This window comes from Enhydra lutris, unplaced genomic scaffold (assembly GCF_002288905.1).
Source record: "Enhydra lutris kenyoni isolate GAN:26980312 unplaced genomic scaffold, ASM228890v2 scaffoldscaffold26, whole genome shotgun sequence".
NCBI classification, from domain to species: Eukaryota; Metazoa; Chordata; class Mammalia; order Carnivora; family Mustelidae; genus Enhydra; species Enhydra lutris.
In genome coordinates, this window is record NW_019154110.1 from 22745936 (window position 1) to 22761372 (window position 15437).

Here is a 15437-nt window from a genome sequence, read left to right on the forward strand (position 1 = left end):
AAAATCATACAGGAGCAGCCAGTCCTGGATCTCAGGGGCTTGGGCCACTCCGGTCCTGGTGTCTGTGGCCAAGGGAATGAGTGGGGAACCACTCAGTGAGTTTCCTGCCTTCCCCAGACCCATGGCAGAGTGGTTGGAGGAGGAAGAAAAGCATCTGGGTGGCTGTCTCTCTTCCCCATTACACCTGAGGTCAGCAGCCCTCAAGGGGCCCGTCAGTCTGCATTATAGGAGATGGGGGTTGGCCGAGGCGGGTGCCAAGTCCCAGGGGCTAGGGCCGGTTGGCACAGAGTCAGAGTCTTTAGAGGGCAGAGCCCGAATCATGTGTCCCCTTCCTGGGGCCTTGCATTTCCTCCATTCCCAGCCTTTGTTCCCAGATATAGGTAGGAAGGAGAATATGGCTGTTTGGAGCTCTTACCCAAAGAGTGGAATTGGCCCCGGGGCACAGGCCTTCAGAAACCACTAAAAACCTTCAAATGTTACAGAGTGCATCTGAACTATCTGGTCTTTTCCGTGAGCAGGAACAAGGCCTCTCCCTCCTCCCACCTGCCTCTCCCTCAGTCCTGGTGAGGGTCCCGAAGACATCAATCTGGTTTCTTCCCCACCTCCCAGGCCGGTCCTTTAGACAGCACCCTTCCCTCTGCTCAAGGCCTTGCCATGTACATGGGAAAGCACACCCACCAGGTGCAGGAAAACCAGACACAGTGGCCCTGATGCTTCTCGAGAGGAAAGGACCGAAATCGAAGCTGGTTAAACTAGAGGAGGTTCTGCTTCCTCCTCTTCTCACCGTGCCTCCAGGGCAGACTCCCTCTTCCTCTTCCCACCCCCGCCCTTGGTAGCCAAGGCCCCATGCTGGGCTTAGGGAGCTCCCTGGAGGGGGCGTGTGGGCCTTGCTCCCTGCTTCCACACTGGACAGCCCGGCCCCCTGCTGCCCTCACAGGTTAACCACTCTCCGAGCTTCTCCACCGACTCCTGGCTAGATAAAGAGGTGAAAGACAGTCTGCTATATGACACCTTGGTCCTGATCAACCTGGGAAACTGTGACAAAAAGAAAGTCTTGGAGGAGGAGAGACAGCGGGGGCGATTCCGGCAGCACTGTCGTTCTCGGGAGACCAGGTACAGAGGTGTCCCCTCACCCTGGGGACCCCATTCTCTATGACTTTCTTGCTCCCAGTAAGACTGAGTTGTCCTGGTCCTCAGCAACCTACTAGTTATGTGGCCTGTACGTCTCTTCTCTGAGCCTCAGTGTTCTTTCTGTGAAATGGAGCCAGTGATCTATAAGGTGGAATTAAATGAGATAATGTGTAATAAAAGGTTCCTCATAGTGTCTGGCACAATAGTGTGTATTAGAGGTGGTGAAAAGTCTTGCCTGGCAGGGGGGAGTGGGCAAAATGAGTGAAGGGGCTTAAGAGGTACAAACTTTCAGTTATAAAATAAGTCACAGGGGACGCCTGGGTGGCTCAGTGGGTTAAGCCGCTGGCTTCGGCTCAGGTCATGATCCCAGGGTCCTGGGATCGAGTCCCGCATCGGGCTCCTTGCTCAGCGGGGAGCCTGCCTCTCTCTCTTCCTCTGCCTGCCTCTCTGCCTGCTTGTGTGCTTTCTCTCTCTCTCTTTCTGACAAATAAATAAATAAAATCTTTAAAAAAAAAATAAGTCACGGGGAGGTAATGTAGGGCATGGTGACTGTAGTTAGTAAGGCTGTTGCATATTTGAAAGTTGCTAAGATCTTAAAAGTTCTCATCACAAGAAAAAAACATTTTAAAAAATATTTTGTTTATTTATTTGAGAGAGAAAGAGAGAGCATGAGCAGAGGGAGGGGCTGATGGAGAAGCAGGCTCCATGGTGAGCAGGGAACCTGACGCGGGGCTCGATCCCAGAGCCCTGGGATCATGACCTGAGCCGAAGGCAGATGCTTAATCTACTGAACCACCCAGGCACCTTGGAAAAAAACTTTGTTAACTGTGTATGGCGACAGATGTTAAGTAGACTTATTGTGGTGTTCATTTCCCAATAAATACAAGTAGCGAATCGTGTTTGCACACCTGAGAAACTAACAGAATGTTCTATAGCAATTATACTTCAATTTTAAGAAGTCATTACGTTTTTAAAAAAGAATCTTGCTTGGAGTTGGTGGGGAGTGGAGTCAGTTCTAACAAATGATAATCCTATTTGGAAAATCAGTTTATATTTGCAGAATGTGGCAACTTCTACAGTTTCACTGTGAGCCTTTTTTTTTTTTTTGTACCTAAAAATAGGAGATTAAGTTGTAGACAGAACTATACATTATGGATATGAGTTTACTAATACAACAGGAAGATTCAGGGATTACCAATCAAAAAATAAAACTGTTGTTTTATTTTTATGGAAAGACACATGAGCCCTACTACCCACTCCCCCACCCCCTCACTCCCCACCCCCCATCCTCCCCACGTCCCTGGGTTGGTGGGAGCAGGTCCCTGGGTTGGCGGGGGCGAGCGTGCCCAGCTCCCTGCCTGGCAGTATTTGCCTGTAAATAGGGGCCTTTATTCTGTGGGGTGATTCTAGTGTCTGAAGACTAAACCTGGCCGAGGACATGCCTTTGTTGCTTTTCAGATCCTACAGCAACTGCCGTGCCCACATGAGCAGAGCCCACTGATTCTTGGGGCCAGAGTTTTGGGAACTGGGACAGTAGCCTCTGTGTTGGGAGGACACTGAGATTCTCCGAGCACTTTTGCCTGTGCTCTCCGTCTTCCCTCCGAGGCGGATCGGTAGCAGGGGCTCTTGTGTGGTCCTGTCGCTGGAGCTAAGGAGACCAGGCTTCTGGAAGGGGAACTGACTTGTGTGCAAGGTCCCCTTGCTGGGAAGGGGCAGGCGTGGGCCCGGAGCGCAGCGAGTGTGCTCTTTAGGATTCCAGAATGCCTTCCGCTGGGCCAGCTCTCTCCCCACTGCTCAAGGAGGAGGCAGCATCCATCCACCAGGGAGAAGCTGGGGCCCTCCCCTGAGTCATTCTCTTGGTCGTGAATTGGCCCTGGTAGCTCAAGGCTCTCGGTTTCCCTGCTGTTTCTCATTCCTCCCTCCCTGACCTCCACCTCCCTGAGGGGCTGTGAAGGAGAATGAGATCATCACAGCTCTCGTAAAAGCCATCCAAAAGGCCCTCAAATTTAGTCAAACACAAGCTGCCATTCTCCAGAGGAGGGTTGCAGGGGCTGTGAATGGGAGGTGATGACGGTCTGCCTCCTCAGAGCTGAGCCAAGGGGAAAATGGGTTTTTGTGTGAGGAGAGAGTCTCATACAGAAAGACGACCATTCTGATCAGCTTTCCGTGCATTCAGGACATTGGCTGTCCCAAGAGGGCTAGGATCTCCTTTCAGGGAAACGTTCATACGTTTATTTAGCAAATACGGGTTGACCACTGTTGTGTGCAAGGCCTCGGCCTGGCCCCACGGGACGTCTGGCTTGGCGTGTCCCTTCCAGGCTTCATCCCGAGAAAATCTACGGCAGCCCTGCGTTCTGTTCCCCCACAGGATGGAGGAAGTCAAGGGTTTCCAGGCTATGCAGTTGGAGAAAACTGAGAAGTACGAGCAGGAGAATCGTGGGGGGTTCCGCCTGATTTATCCTACCCTGAATTCGGCGAAGTATGAGAAGTTTTTCCGGGACAACAACTCCCTCTTCCAGAATACTATTACCTCCAGGGCTCGGGAGGAGTATGCCCGGTAGGAAGGCTCCAGGCCAGGTGGATGGGTGTTGGGATGGGTTGGGTCGTGCTTGACCTTCTGGGTGACCGGCCTAGGATGGTGAGGAGAGTCTCTGAGCTTCAATCCCCAACCTAGAAATTGTCAGGGGAGCATTTGCTTTAGTCTCACAGGGACCAGGAATCATAGGCATCATTGGTGTGGGGTGTTCAGTATGTAGCTGCTTCTAGAAACTCGCTCCCGAGACAGGAACCTGCACCCTCCTCCAGAATTCCCAGGGAGCTATCTCCTGGATTCACATAGGCCTGAAATCTAAGAGCTGGAAGGCACTCATCCTGTCCTGTCCTATCCCTACCCATCACCTCATTTTATGGACGGGGAGGTCAGAGCACAGAAGGGGTCATAGAATGGTGATGACCAAAGAGGGATTGGGATCCCCGTCTCCTGACCCTCGTGACTGTGTTATTCCCACTACATCATTGGCCAGAAAGGCCCAGGATATAAAGTGGCCCAACGTAGGGGCCCCTCGGGTTGGTCCCCTACCCAGACCCTCTTCCCAGCCCCTGCCACGTGTGGAATTTGGCCTGCTGGGAAGTGGAGAGAGAGAGAGAAGGTGGAGAAGATGGGTAGAGGCCCTGACTGTGTCCACTCCTTGGATGCTATTCCCCAGACTGGGAATGGTATGGTGGGAGGTACGGCTGTCCCCTCCCCTCCACCTCCTGCACGGGGCCCTGCAATCATCTGAGCAGACTGGACACTCGGGGGGATGACACTGCACTCTTTGCCAAGCATCAACGACCCCTTGGGGAGGGGTGGGGGAGCGCCCACTTTTGCAGCCCATCCCTAACCTCCGCGACCCTCCCTGTTCCACCTGGACAGGCAGCTGATCCAGGACCTGAGGCTGAAGCAGGAGAAAAAGTCCTTCCCAGTGAAGGAGAAGAAGGTGGAGATGCAGGGGGAGTCGGCTGGCGAGCAAGCGAGGGGCAGGAGGACGAAAAGCTGCCAACAGAAGCCCCAGCAGACGCCCCAGGCCACCACCTTCACCTTCAAACAAGTAAACCCTGCTGGGAGGGGAGCGTGTGTGCCCGGCACCCTTCCCCGGCTGGGGCTGCTCCGTGGGGGGGTGCTCAGGAGACCGCTGCTCAGAGCCCTGACGCACTGAACGAAGGGGGCTGACGGAGGGCCGGGCCACAGGAAGTCACGACGACCAGGCATCCTTCAGAGGACTCTTGCTGCTCTGTCCTCGTCTCCTCCGGCGGGAAGAAAAGCAGCCGGGAGGCTGAGCACGATTCCCCATGTAGGGGGCAGGCACCAGGACCATTCTACTCATGGGTCCCACGCCCAGTTTGGGCTGGAGTGCTCCCCTCTAGCAGGTCAGGGGTGCAGCTGAAAGAGGGGGCCGCAGAGAAGGGCTTCACGGAGGCAGGACCCTCACCTTTATGTGGGGTAAGGGACCACAGCTAGGGCCTTCCAGCCTGCTCTCTGCTCGAAGTGTGGACCAGCCCTGGACGTGGCGGGGCGGGGGGGCAGCTGTCCCGTTGTCCTACGGTCTGAATCTTTGGATTGACCTTCTCTGCCTCACTATTTCTTCCGGCTCAGGGGAAGGACTCAGCTGGTTTTTTGGTCCATCTCCTTTTTCTCGAACCCTCACCTGAAGGGACAGGATGACAGCAGGATATTTTTAGTTTAGTTTTTTTTTTTTTAATTTTGTAACTTTGCTAGGGTCATAGGTCTTTTAAGAAACTGATAAAAAAGGGCGCCTGGGTGGCTCAGTGGGTTAAGCCGCTGCCTTCGGCTCGGGTCATGATCTCAGGGTCCTGGGATCGAGTCCCACATCGGGCTCTCTGCTCAGCAGGGAGCCTGCTTCCCTCTCTCTCTCTGCCTGCCTCTCTGTCTACTTGTGATCTCTCTCTGTCAAATAAATAAATAAAATCTTTAAAAAAAAAAAAAGAAACTGATAAAAAAATATATATGATACTTTCTTACCATGAAATATACAAAGATACAAAGTATACAAAGTTCTAAAACTATAGGTTTAAGCGGCTCAAAGATCGTGTGAAACCGTCCATGAGCCCTCTAGGGGTCCCTGCACCCCAGGATAAGAACCTCAGATTAGAGAGACTTTGATACCGATTGCTTTCCTTCTCCTCCTCCTCTCCTCAGCACCTACCCTTGGTGCAGATAAATCTGGAAGTGGACAGAGCTGGGTTCCCACAGGCTGTGTTTGGTTTCCTCCTTCCCAGCATCTCCAGCCAATGCCATTGGTATCCTGCACACCGGACTTCTTCCTGAGTGTCAGAGATGCAAAGACAAATGAGACAGACAGCAGCCTCGACCCGGAAGGGGCCAGCCCTCCTCCTTGCAAGCCTGTAGCTGCAAGGCGTTACACATCTGTACCTGACCTGAGCCACTCGAACCTTCTCAGCTGCCCGGGGCTGGAGCTCAGTCAACCCATCTCCAGAATCGAGGAGGTCAAATCTGCCTCTGCGGTGAACATATTTCCCAGCACAGGGGTGAGTAGAGCAGTCTACCTCCCCAGAGAGCTCTGCTCACTCAGGGGGCAGTGGTAGGAGTCTTGCTTTCTGGTCCCTTCTATCCTCCTGACTTGCGGTCTCCCTTTGAGCAAGCCACTTAAACCTCGGTGTCCCCACCTGGGAAGCCCAAGTTGTGCGAGAGCGTACGTGCTAGGAGAATGGACCCATACTTTTAGGGCTTTTCCAGTGGCCGTCTTCTGCACCCCATCTTTAGGCATGTTCTCACCTCTGGCTGCTGGAGCAAATCACCATGGACTTGGGAGCTTAAAACACACATTTATTCGTTCACAGTTCTGGAGGCTAGAAGTCTGAAAACAAGGTGTTGGTGGGGCCGTGCCTCATCTGAAGGCTCTAGAGGGAGGATCCTTCTTTTCCTTCCTTGATTCTTGCTAAATTCTGGTGGCTGCCAACAATCCTTGGCGCTCCTTGGCTTGTGGCACTGGGACTCCAGTGGGACTCGTTGAGTGTCTCTTCTGTAAGTCTTCACGTGGCCTTCCTGTAAGCACACCACCAGTCATTGGACTGAGGGCTCCCCCAGATCCAATATGACCTCACTTTCACCTGCTTCGTGATATCTGCAAAGACGCTGTTTCCAAATAAGGTCACAGTCTGAGCTTTGTGGCAGCGTTGAACCTAGTTCATCCCCTTACACAGTGTTTCTCAAACTCCATTCATGTATGGACACCTGTTGAAGGAGAGAACACTCTTTCAGATCTCCGCTGTAGCCCTAAATAACTTCTATAGATATTTACAAGCAGAAAACCAGATGTATACAATCTTTATAACTCTTCTACAATGAGGAAATCAAAACAAACATCACCCATAAAGTTCACATCAAGAACAGTAATTGAATGTGACAGTTGATTTTCTATTTTTGTGGATACTAGGGTGCTGCATAAATGTGGTCCTGACAGCTCTAGAATGGATCCTTTTGTGTTTACTGTAGTCAGGCTACGTGATGACTGTGTTGTAAGTACTGGAAAATGTTCGGCCTTGCTGGGCCATTGCTAGGCCCAAGTGCAATACGGAAGAATGCAATGCTTTTCAAGTTCCTAACCATAGCCCGCAGTAGAAATCTGTTTCATTTCATCCGTCCATACACACACACTGGAAAAAAGCTTCTAAAACAACGATGAGCCATACTACAGATGGTGACTCCTTTGATATTTTTTATTCTGTTCTGTTCTGTTCTTTCAAAAATACCAGTTCCTGGGGCACCTGGGTGGCTAAGTTGGCTAAGCCTCTGCCTTCAGCTCAGATCATGATCCCAGGGTCCTGGGATCCAGCCCCATGTTGGGTTCCCAGTTCAATGGGAAGTCTGCTTCTCCCTCTCTCCCTGCTTGTGTTCTCTCTGTCTCTCTCTCTCTCTCTCTCAAATGAATAAATAAAATCTTTAAAATAAATAAATAAAAATACCTGTTACAATCCACTAGATTAATTTCATGACTTATTAATAGGTTTACAACCACCATTCGATAAACACCTTTAAGAGATTAGGCTTTGAAGCTTCATGACACTGGATTTCACAGATAGGACACCCAAAGCAGGGCTGCCTGCCTGACTCAGTCAGAAGACCGTGTGGCTCTTGATCTCAGGGTCGTGAGTTCAAGCCCCATGTTGCATATAGAGATTACTTAAATTTATTTAAGTAATTTATCATTATTAAGTATTTAAGTATTTATTATACTTAAATAATAAATAATAAAGAAGGAAACAAAACTAAAAAAAAAAAAAGCAGAAGTAGGTAAGTGGGACTATATCAAACTTGAACAGTCAACAGAGTGAAAAGGCAACATGTGAAATGGGAGAAAATATTTTCAAACTATGTCTCTGATAAGGGGTTCATATCCAGAATATATAAAGGATTCTTACAACTCACACCAAAGATAACCTGATTTTAAAAATGGCCGAAGGATTTACGTGTGGTCCGTTTGGTTGCCTGACTCTTGGTTTCCGCTCAGGTTGTGATCTTGGGGTTGTGGGATCAAGTCCCCCATTGGGCTCTGCCCTCAGTGTGGAGTCTGTTTGAGATTCTTTCCCTGTCTCCCTCTGCCCATCCTCCTGCTCTTTCTCAAATAAATAAATAAATAAATAAATCTTTAAAAACCTGAGGGGCACCTGAATGGCTCAATTGGTTAAACATCTGACTCTTAGTTTTAGCTCAGGTCCTCGCTCATGGGTGTGGGATCAAGCCCCAGGTCAGGCTCCCTACTCAGCAGGGAGTCTCCCTGGAGGTCTGTTGCACAGTGATGGGGATACTACTGATGCTACTTATTGTATACTTAAAAATGGTTAAGGTAGGGGCACCTGGGTGGCTCAGTGGGTTAAGCCTCTGCCTTTGGCTCAAGTCATGATCTCAGGGTCCTGGTGGAGCCCCGCATTGGGCTCTCTGCTCGGCAGGGAGCCTGCTTCCCCCTCTCTGCCTGCCTCTCTGCCTACTTATGATCTCTGTCTGTCAAATAAATAAATAAAATCTTTTTTTTTAAAAAGTGGTTAAGTAGATGGGGCACCTCAGTGGCTCAGTTGTTAAGCATCTGCCTTCAGCTCAGGTCATGATCCCAGGGTCCTGCTCAGCGGGAAGCCTGCTTCTCCCTCTCCCACTCCCCCTGCTTGTGTTCCCTCTCTCACTGTGTCTCTCTCTGTCAAATAAATAAAATCTTATGTCATGTGTGTACATGTGCATTTTTTCCTGCAATAAAGGAAAAAAAAAGAGTAAAGAGTATGCATTGATCTGGTTGTCTCTATTTGGATCCTGGAGTCTCCTCTATGACTTGTGTCTAGTCACTCTTCTCTCCCTAAGCCTCAGTTTCCTCAACTGAAAAAACTGGAATTTGGGCACCTGGGTGGCTCAGTGGGTTAAGCGTCTGACTTCAGCGTAGGTCACGATTTCAGGATCCTGGGATCCTGGGATCCAGCCTCCTGTCTGCAGGCTCTGCGCTCAGCAGGGAGTCTGCTTCCCCCACCCCTCCGCCCTTCCTCCCGCTCTTGCACTCTCTCTGTCTCTGTCTCTCTCTCATTCTCTCAAATAAATAAATAAAATCTTTTAAAAATGGAATTTTAGGGGCGCCTGGGTGGCTCAGTGGGTTAAGCCGCTGCCTTCGGCTCAGGTCATGATCTCAGGGTCCTGGGCTCTCTGCTCAGCAGGGAGCCTGCTTCCTCCTCTCTCTCTGCCTGCCTCTCTGCCTGCTTGTGATCTCTCTCTGTCAAATAAATAAATAAAATCTTAAAAAAAAATGGAATTTTAATAATAGTACCTGCCAGTGGATTGCTTTGAGGCTTAAATGGAATAATACATGAAAATGTAGAGGTGGCACCTGCCACAAAGGGTTCAGAAAGCATTAGCTGCTATTTTAATATTACTGCGACTTCTTAAGACTGTCTTTGTTCTTCTCTCATTAATCTAAGTGTAAAGTAGTATTACTTAACTCCGAAGAGATCTTTTAAAATAAGCAATTTTTAATTTTTTTTATATTTCATGTGCGTATTGTTAATTTAATAAAAAGTCCTGCTTCATTCAAAGACTTTACATCTTTCATTTATTAATATTTCCTTCTTATCTCTATGCTCACCTCCCATTCTCCTATCCATCATCTTTTGTTAATATGTTTCCTGGCAAAGTAGGGATTTAAAAAAAAAATACATGCATTTAAACTTTATTTAAATGTGATTGGGTCATTTATCTCATTCTGTGACCTTTTTCTTGTTGAGCCTGTTTTTCTTTTTTTTTTTTAAGATTAAATTTACATGCCTTAAAATGCTCAAATCTTTTTTTTTAATATTTTATTTATTTATTTGACAGACAGAGATCACAAGTCGGCAGAGAGGCAGGCAGAGAGAGGAGGGGGAGCCGCAGGCTGCCCGCTGAGCAGAGAGCCTGATGTGGGGCTCGATCCCAGGACCCTGAGATCATGACCTAAGCCAAAGGCAGAGGCAGAGGCTTAACCCACTGAGCCACCCAGGCACCCCATCAAATCTTCTTTTTTAAGACGTATTTATTTATTTTAGAAAGAGAGAGCACACATGCACACAGAGCGTGGGGCAGAGGGAGAGAGAGAATCTCAGGCAGATGCTTGTGTTCCCTCTCTCTCTCTATGAAATAAATAAAATCTTTAAATAAAAAATAAATAATTTTGAAAAATAAAATTTCTCTTTTGTTTAAAAAAAAAATCCCCCCAAAACAAAAAACCAGAGGAAGCTCTATGGACATCCGCCATCCTCTGCCCTAGTGTTCAGCCAATTCCTGGTTACGAAAGTATTATAACCTAATCTTTCTTGCTGCTGATGAACTTGGCCTCCTTAGTCTGTTTATTTAAATCAAGAAGGTATGGGAAGGCGTGTCAGGCTTCCACAATCTCACTTTGGACTGTTTTCTCTTTCAGCCCTTAGCCTCCATAGAAACGTGCCCAGCTCCTGCCACTCAGGTCTCAGACTCCCCAGAGCCTCTGCCTGGTGGGACCGGGACAACCAGCTCTGGCTGCAGTAGCCCCGAGATGAACAAGATGGTCTTTAAATACAAGGTGCATCACTTCCCGCAAGACCTCATCCAGGGGAAAATACCCAAAATTTGCCTTCCAGCAAAATCCCAGAGCTTCTCACGAAGTCTGAAGCCAAGCTGGTCGGCGCTGGAGAATGAGACTCAGAAGCAGCCCCTGCTGTCGGAGCTCTTCACCAAGGTCCCACTACGGGAGAAGCGCTCCCTGTTCCCAGCTTGCTACAGCCCAAAGCTGGGGCCGAGTCACAAGTCACGTGAGTGCCAGCCCGGCCAGGCAGGTGCCAAGAGCTTAGGGGTTCCCAACAGGACCAGTCCTTGTCTTTGAGGAGCGCCCAGTCTGGGGTGGCGATGTGGGTATGCAGCCTTAGGAAGACACCCCCTTCCCCGCCTGGTGGGGGAGACATCATTCACATTCTTAGGGAGTCTTACTGAAATTACAAAAAAAGGTAAAAACAGACTGCTTTGGGTAAGCTCCCTGTCTGACGATTCCTGATTCCTGGTTGTCATTGAGGTGAGGGGCATTTGGCAGAGTCGGAATCAGCGGAAGGGCACGAAGTAGGGAAATAGGGAAGAGAAGCTTCTGGCAGGAGAGGAGCAGGGGCTGATTCTGAATCAGGAACTTGAGCTGGCTTGAAGCCAGGGAACCCCGGCGGGAGGCGGCCTCCCCTGGCCATGTGCGCCTCGCCCAGCCTTACAAATGGGTGATGCCAATGATTTCGCCTTTCCAGAAAACCGCTGCCTGCCCTGGGAGTGCTGCTTCAGCAGCCGAAGCTCTGGCAAGAAGAGGCAGCTGCATCTGTCCTCGCTCCTGCTCCTGCACAGTCCTCCCAGCCACGAAATGACCCTCAGCGACCTGCTGGTGGTCGCCACCCCAGCCCGACTGGATCCAAGGCCTGGCAGGAGCCACAGCAGCACCGCAAGACACCCGTGTCAGGAAGCCTACAGCCGCAACCTGGTCTCTGGCCAAAAAGGATGTGAGAGGGACTAGGTGGGTCCACCCCGTATTCCCTTCATGGGCTTGTTTCCCTGGCAAGCACCGCACGTGTGTATTTCTGGAACGTCAGGGAGGTAGGAGGGTGCCTGGATTGATAAAAGACATCCAGGTAAGTAAACAGTTCAGACGGACCTCAATCAAAATGTGCCCCCCACCCAGCCCCTTGCAATGTGTGATTCTGCTATGACCTCCCTCCCTCCTCCTACTAAAGCAAGCAGACTGTGACCGCCAGTTTGACCCAGCCCCCTTGTGACCGGTAGCTCACGCAGCAGGAGGGCAAACAGGTAAACAGCCCATAGACATCACTTTGGGTGCTTGTAAAAATGCATATGTCCACAGCCTGCTTCCGGAAATTCTGATTCATTAGGTCCTGGGGGGTCCAGGAATCTGCATTTGAGGAGGTCTTCTACCATGATTCTGATGCCCTTCTCCCCACCTTCAGAGAAAAACTGGGCCTGGTGTTTCCCAAACTTCCCTGACAATATGAATCACGGTGGGGGGATGCTTGTTGAGCCTACAGTTTTCTGGGTCACACCTCCTGAAAGTTCTGATGCAAGAGACTTGAGATGAGGCCCTGGGAATCTGTCTCTCGAATAAGCATCTCAGGTGTGGTAGGGAGGATTGTCCTGCATCTAGACCCAGGCCTGGGCAGAGGAACCTGTGACAGCCAGGCCTGACCTACTGGCCTGCCCTTAGGGAGCTCAAATGCACCCCTACTATCTTTGATTTGTAATCTTCCAGTACTAAAATTTAAAAAAAATTTTTTTTGAAGATTTATTTATTTTAGTGAGAAAGAGAGTTAAAAACCAGAGTTGAAGGCTTACCCGACTGTGCCACCCAGTTGTCCCCATATTGGCACTTAAGGGATTGGTGACTCAATACCAGGTTTGGGTCATAGTGAGCTAGAAACAAGAGCTTCTCACTGACTTGAACCCCTGACATCAGGTGCCCCTCTTTTTGAGATGGAATTCTTTTTTCTTTTTAACTTATTTTATTTAAATTCAATTAGTTGAAGACAGTGTATTGTCAGTTTCAGATGTGGAGATCAGTTACTCACCTGTCGCATACAATACCCTGTACTCATTCCATCATGTCTGTGTCATTCTTCAGCAAAGTCCAGCTCGGGTTCAGGCTCCCTGAGAGGCTCTGGGATTTTGTTGGCAGAGAAGTTTTTGATATTTTCTCCTAAGTGAGTAAAAGTAAGTTCAAAAGGAAAGATAAATAGGTAGCTAGTTCTGTAGGAGAGACTTGTTTCTCTGGCTCTAATTTCTTTCTTTTTTTTTTTAAAGATTTTATTTATTTATTTGACAGAGAGATCACAAGCAGGCAGAGAGGCAGGCAGAGAGAGAGGAGGAAGCAGGCTCCCCGAGAGAGCAGAGAGCCCGATGCGGGGCTCGATCCCAGGACTCTGAGATCATGACCTGAGCCGAAGGCAGCAGCTTAACCCACCGAGCCACCCAGGCGCCCCTCTGGCTCTAATTTCTAAGAGCAGTTTGTCACACAGAGTCCTCTGTTATAGACTTTTACTGCCATAGTGGACAGTGGCTGAAGGCAGTAACTTTTTAATGAATATTAATGATGGTAATAGTTACCCCTTTTTTTGGGAGCCTACCATAGAGGTGCCAGAACACTTCTACATATATTTTTTATCTAATTTCATTCCAATCACATCGTGCCTTTTAGAAAAGAAAAAAATTTCAGGCTCAAAAAGCATTAACGCCTAACTTTTGGGAGGTCCCATAGCTTGTTGGTGACAGAGCAAGGATTTGAGTCACATGGTTCTGATGCCCAAACCATACCATCTTTCTTTCCAATGGTGTTTGTAATAGTCTTCAGTTTGAGCTAAGGGCGTAGTAAATAGCTCTTCTATTTCTGCAGGTAGCCAGGGTAGCCAAGACCAGGCAGGACCTCTTAGCATGTTGTATGGGGTCACCAGATATCAGAGCTGGCCCTCTGCTCTTATGTCAAATGATGGCGTCTAAAAATCCCCAATTGATCAGTCCACAAAGGACTGACACATACAAGGCAAACTCATAAAATCTGGTTATATACAGGGCAATGCCCAGCTATCGATGCATTGATGTACAAATGAAAGATGATGTGGCATAAGAATAGGGCTTTGGCATAATGACTAATGGTTGAACGAAAGAAAGAGGAAAGGTCCAAATTGTGGATCAGGGGCTCTCCCGGTTGCTGTAATACCTTCCACACATCAAGGAGAGGTGCCATGTCTCATGCAATCCTCAGGTCAATATTGTGAGGTTGACAAGAAGACATTATGATTTATCCTCAATTTGCAGAGGAAGAGAATCAGGGTTTGGGGGACAGTAAATGACTCCCCCAACTTCATAGAAGTGATGGGTTCTGGACAAAAGAACATGATGTTTCTTCCATCTTGCCCCATGTGTGGAGGGGAGGCCTGACACATTCCTCCATGTTTTTCCTTAAATCACTATAATCTCATCGTCCTTCCTCTGGATCCACTTTCACAGTAGGTCGGTCAACAAGCCTCAGATTCCAGATTTGTCAACAATTGAGTTTTAGGGGACAAATAGCGCATTTTGTAGATTTTAAGATGATTAAAAGCTTGCCAAAGCGGGATGCCTGGCACCCGAGTGAGTTGGCTGCACTGGTGAGGATGACCCATGAGCATGATGATGGTGGTGATGCCACATTGATGGTGATGAGCCCAGCAGGGACTGAAGCAAGACACACTTGCTTTTGGTGGACTAAAGGCTTTGCCTACCTTCTCTCAGTCCTCAAAGCAACTCTGTGTGGCGAGTGCTGTTGTCATTCTCTTTTTTCAAAAGAGAAAACCAAGGGTGAGAGAGGTTAAGTAACTTGCACAAGGTCATTGAGAGATCCTACACTCACGCACTTAACCGCTACCGCTTCTTGTCTCTGTCCAGCCATCTTGGCCGCTCTTGAATGGTTCATACCATAGCACCTGGCGCTAGAAGGATGCAGGAAGGTGAATGGTGCATAGGTAAAATGAATTTCTGGTGACTGTGGATGTGGATCTAGGAGTGTCTCCTGACCTACTAGACAGGATGGTGATGAGAGTTAATTGGCTTGAATATTCTAAAGGCCATTTTAAAGGAAACGCTAAGGAAAAATTCTTTTTTTTTTTCTTTTCAGAATCAGACTGGATCTCTGTCATTTTTCCCTCTTTCCATCTCTTACGCCCAGGAAATAATTTATCGTTTCTTAAAGTGTCTATAATGTCCATAGAGTCAACTGAAAGTTTTATTTCCTCGTCTAGATATCCTGGTCTTATAACGACTTCCCATTAACACCATGGGGCCAATAGCCTTGTCTTCTGTGCCCTCTCAGTTAGCTTCCAGTGCTGTAGGACCATGACCTCTGAAACGTATTGGTTCTGCCCCAGGACATAGCCCAGTTGCCCCACCAGTAACATTCCTATGGGTCCCTCAGATGGCCCCATCATCCAGAACACTCCCCCACCCCAACCCCAGATAGAGCAGTGTGAAAGGAGGAGTGTTTCAGAGAAGGACTCAGAGTTTCCAGGAATCCGAAGCCCTCAGTCTACCAACAGGTCTGTGTCACTTGGTTTTCGACCCCAAAGAGAAAAGACAGAGAAAGGGTAAGGCATGTTGGAGGATTCTGAGTCCTGAGTAAGGGAATTGGTGCAGATGTAACTTTACCAGGTACAGACCAGACCTCCTCCCACCTGAGCCACCTCAATGTCTAACGCCTTCCTGCTACCTCCCTTACAGTCCACATCCACAT

At 48.8% G+C, this 15437-nt stretch overlaps 1 protein-coding gene across 1 annotated transcript in view; it reads left to right on the top strand.

The window, feature by feature from the left end:
* The window catches only part of LOC111151684 (tubulin tyrosine ligase like 6), a 31335-nt gene extending 19654 nt beyond the window's left edge, over nt 1-11681 (top strand). Inside the window, 6 exon segments of the mRNA XM_022509821.1 lie at nt 938-1113; nt 3500-3688; nt 4547-4721; nt 5911-6180; nt 10581-10947; nt 11422-11681. Of these exon segments, the coding sequence (XP_022365529.1) occupies nt 938-1113; nt 3500-3688; nt 4547-4721; nt 5911-6180; nt 10581-10947; nt 11422-11681 (1437 nt within the window).
* The last annotated feature ends 3756 nt before the right edge of the window (nt 11682-15437 follow it).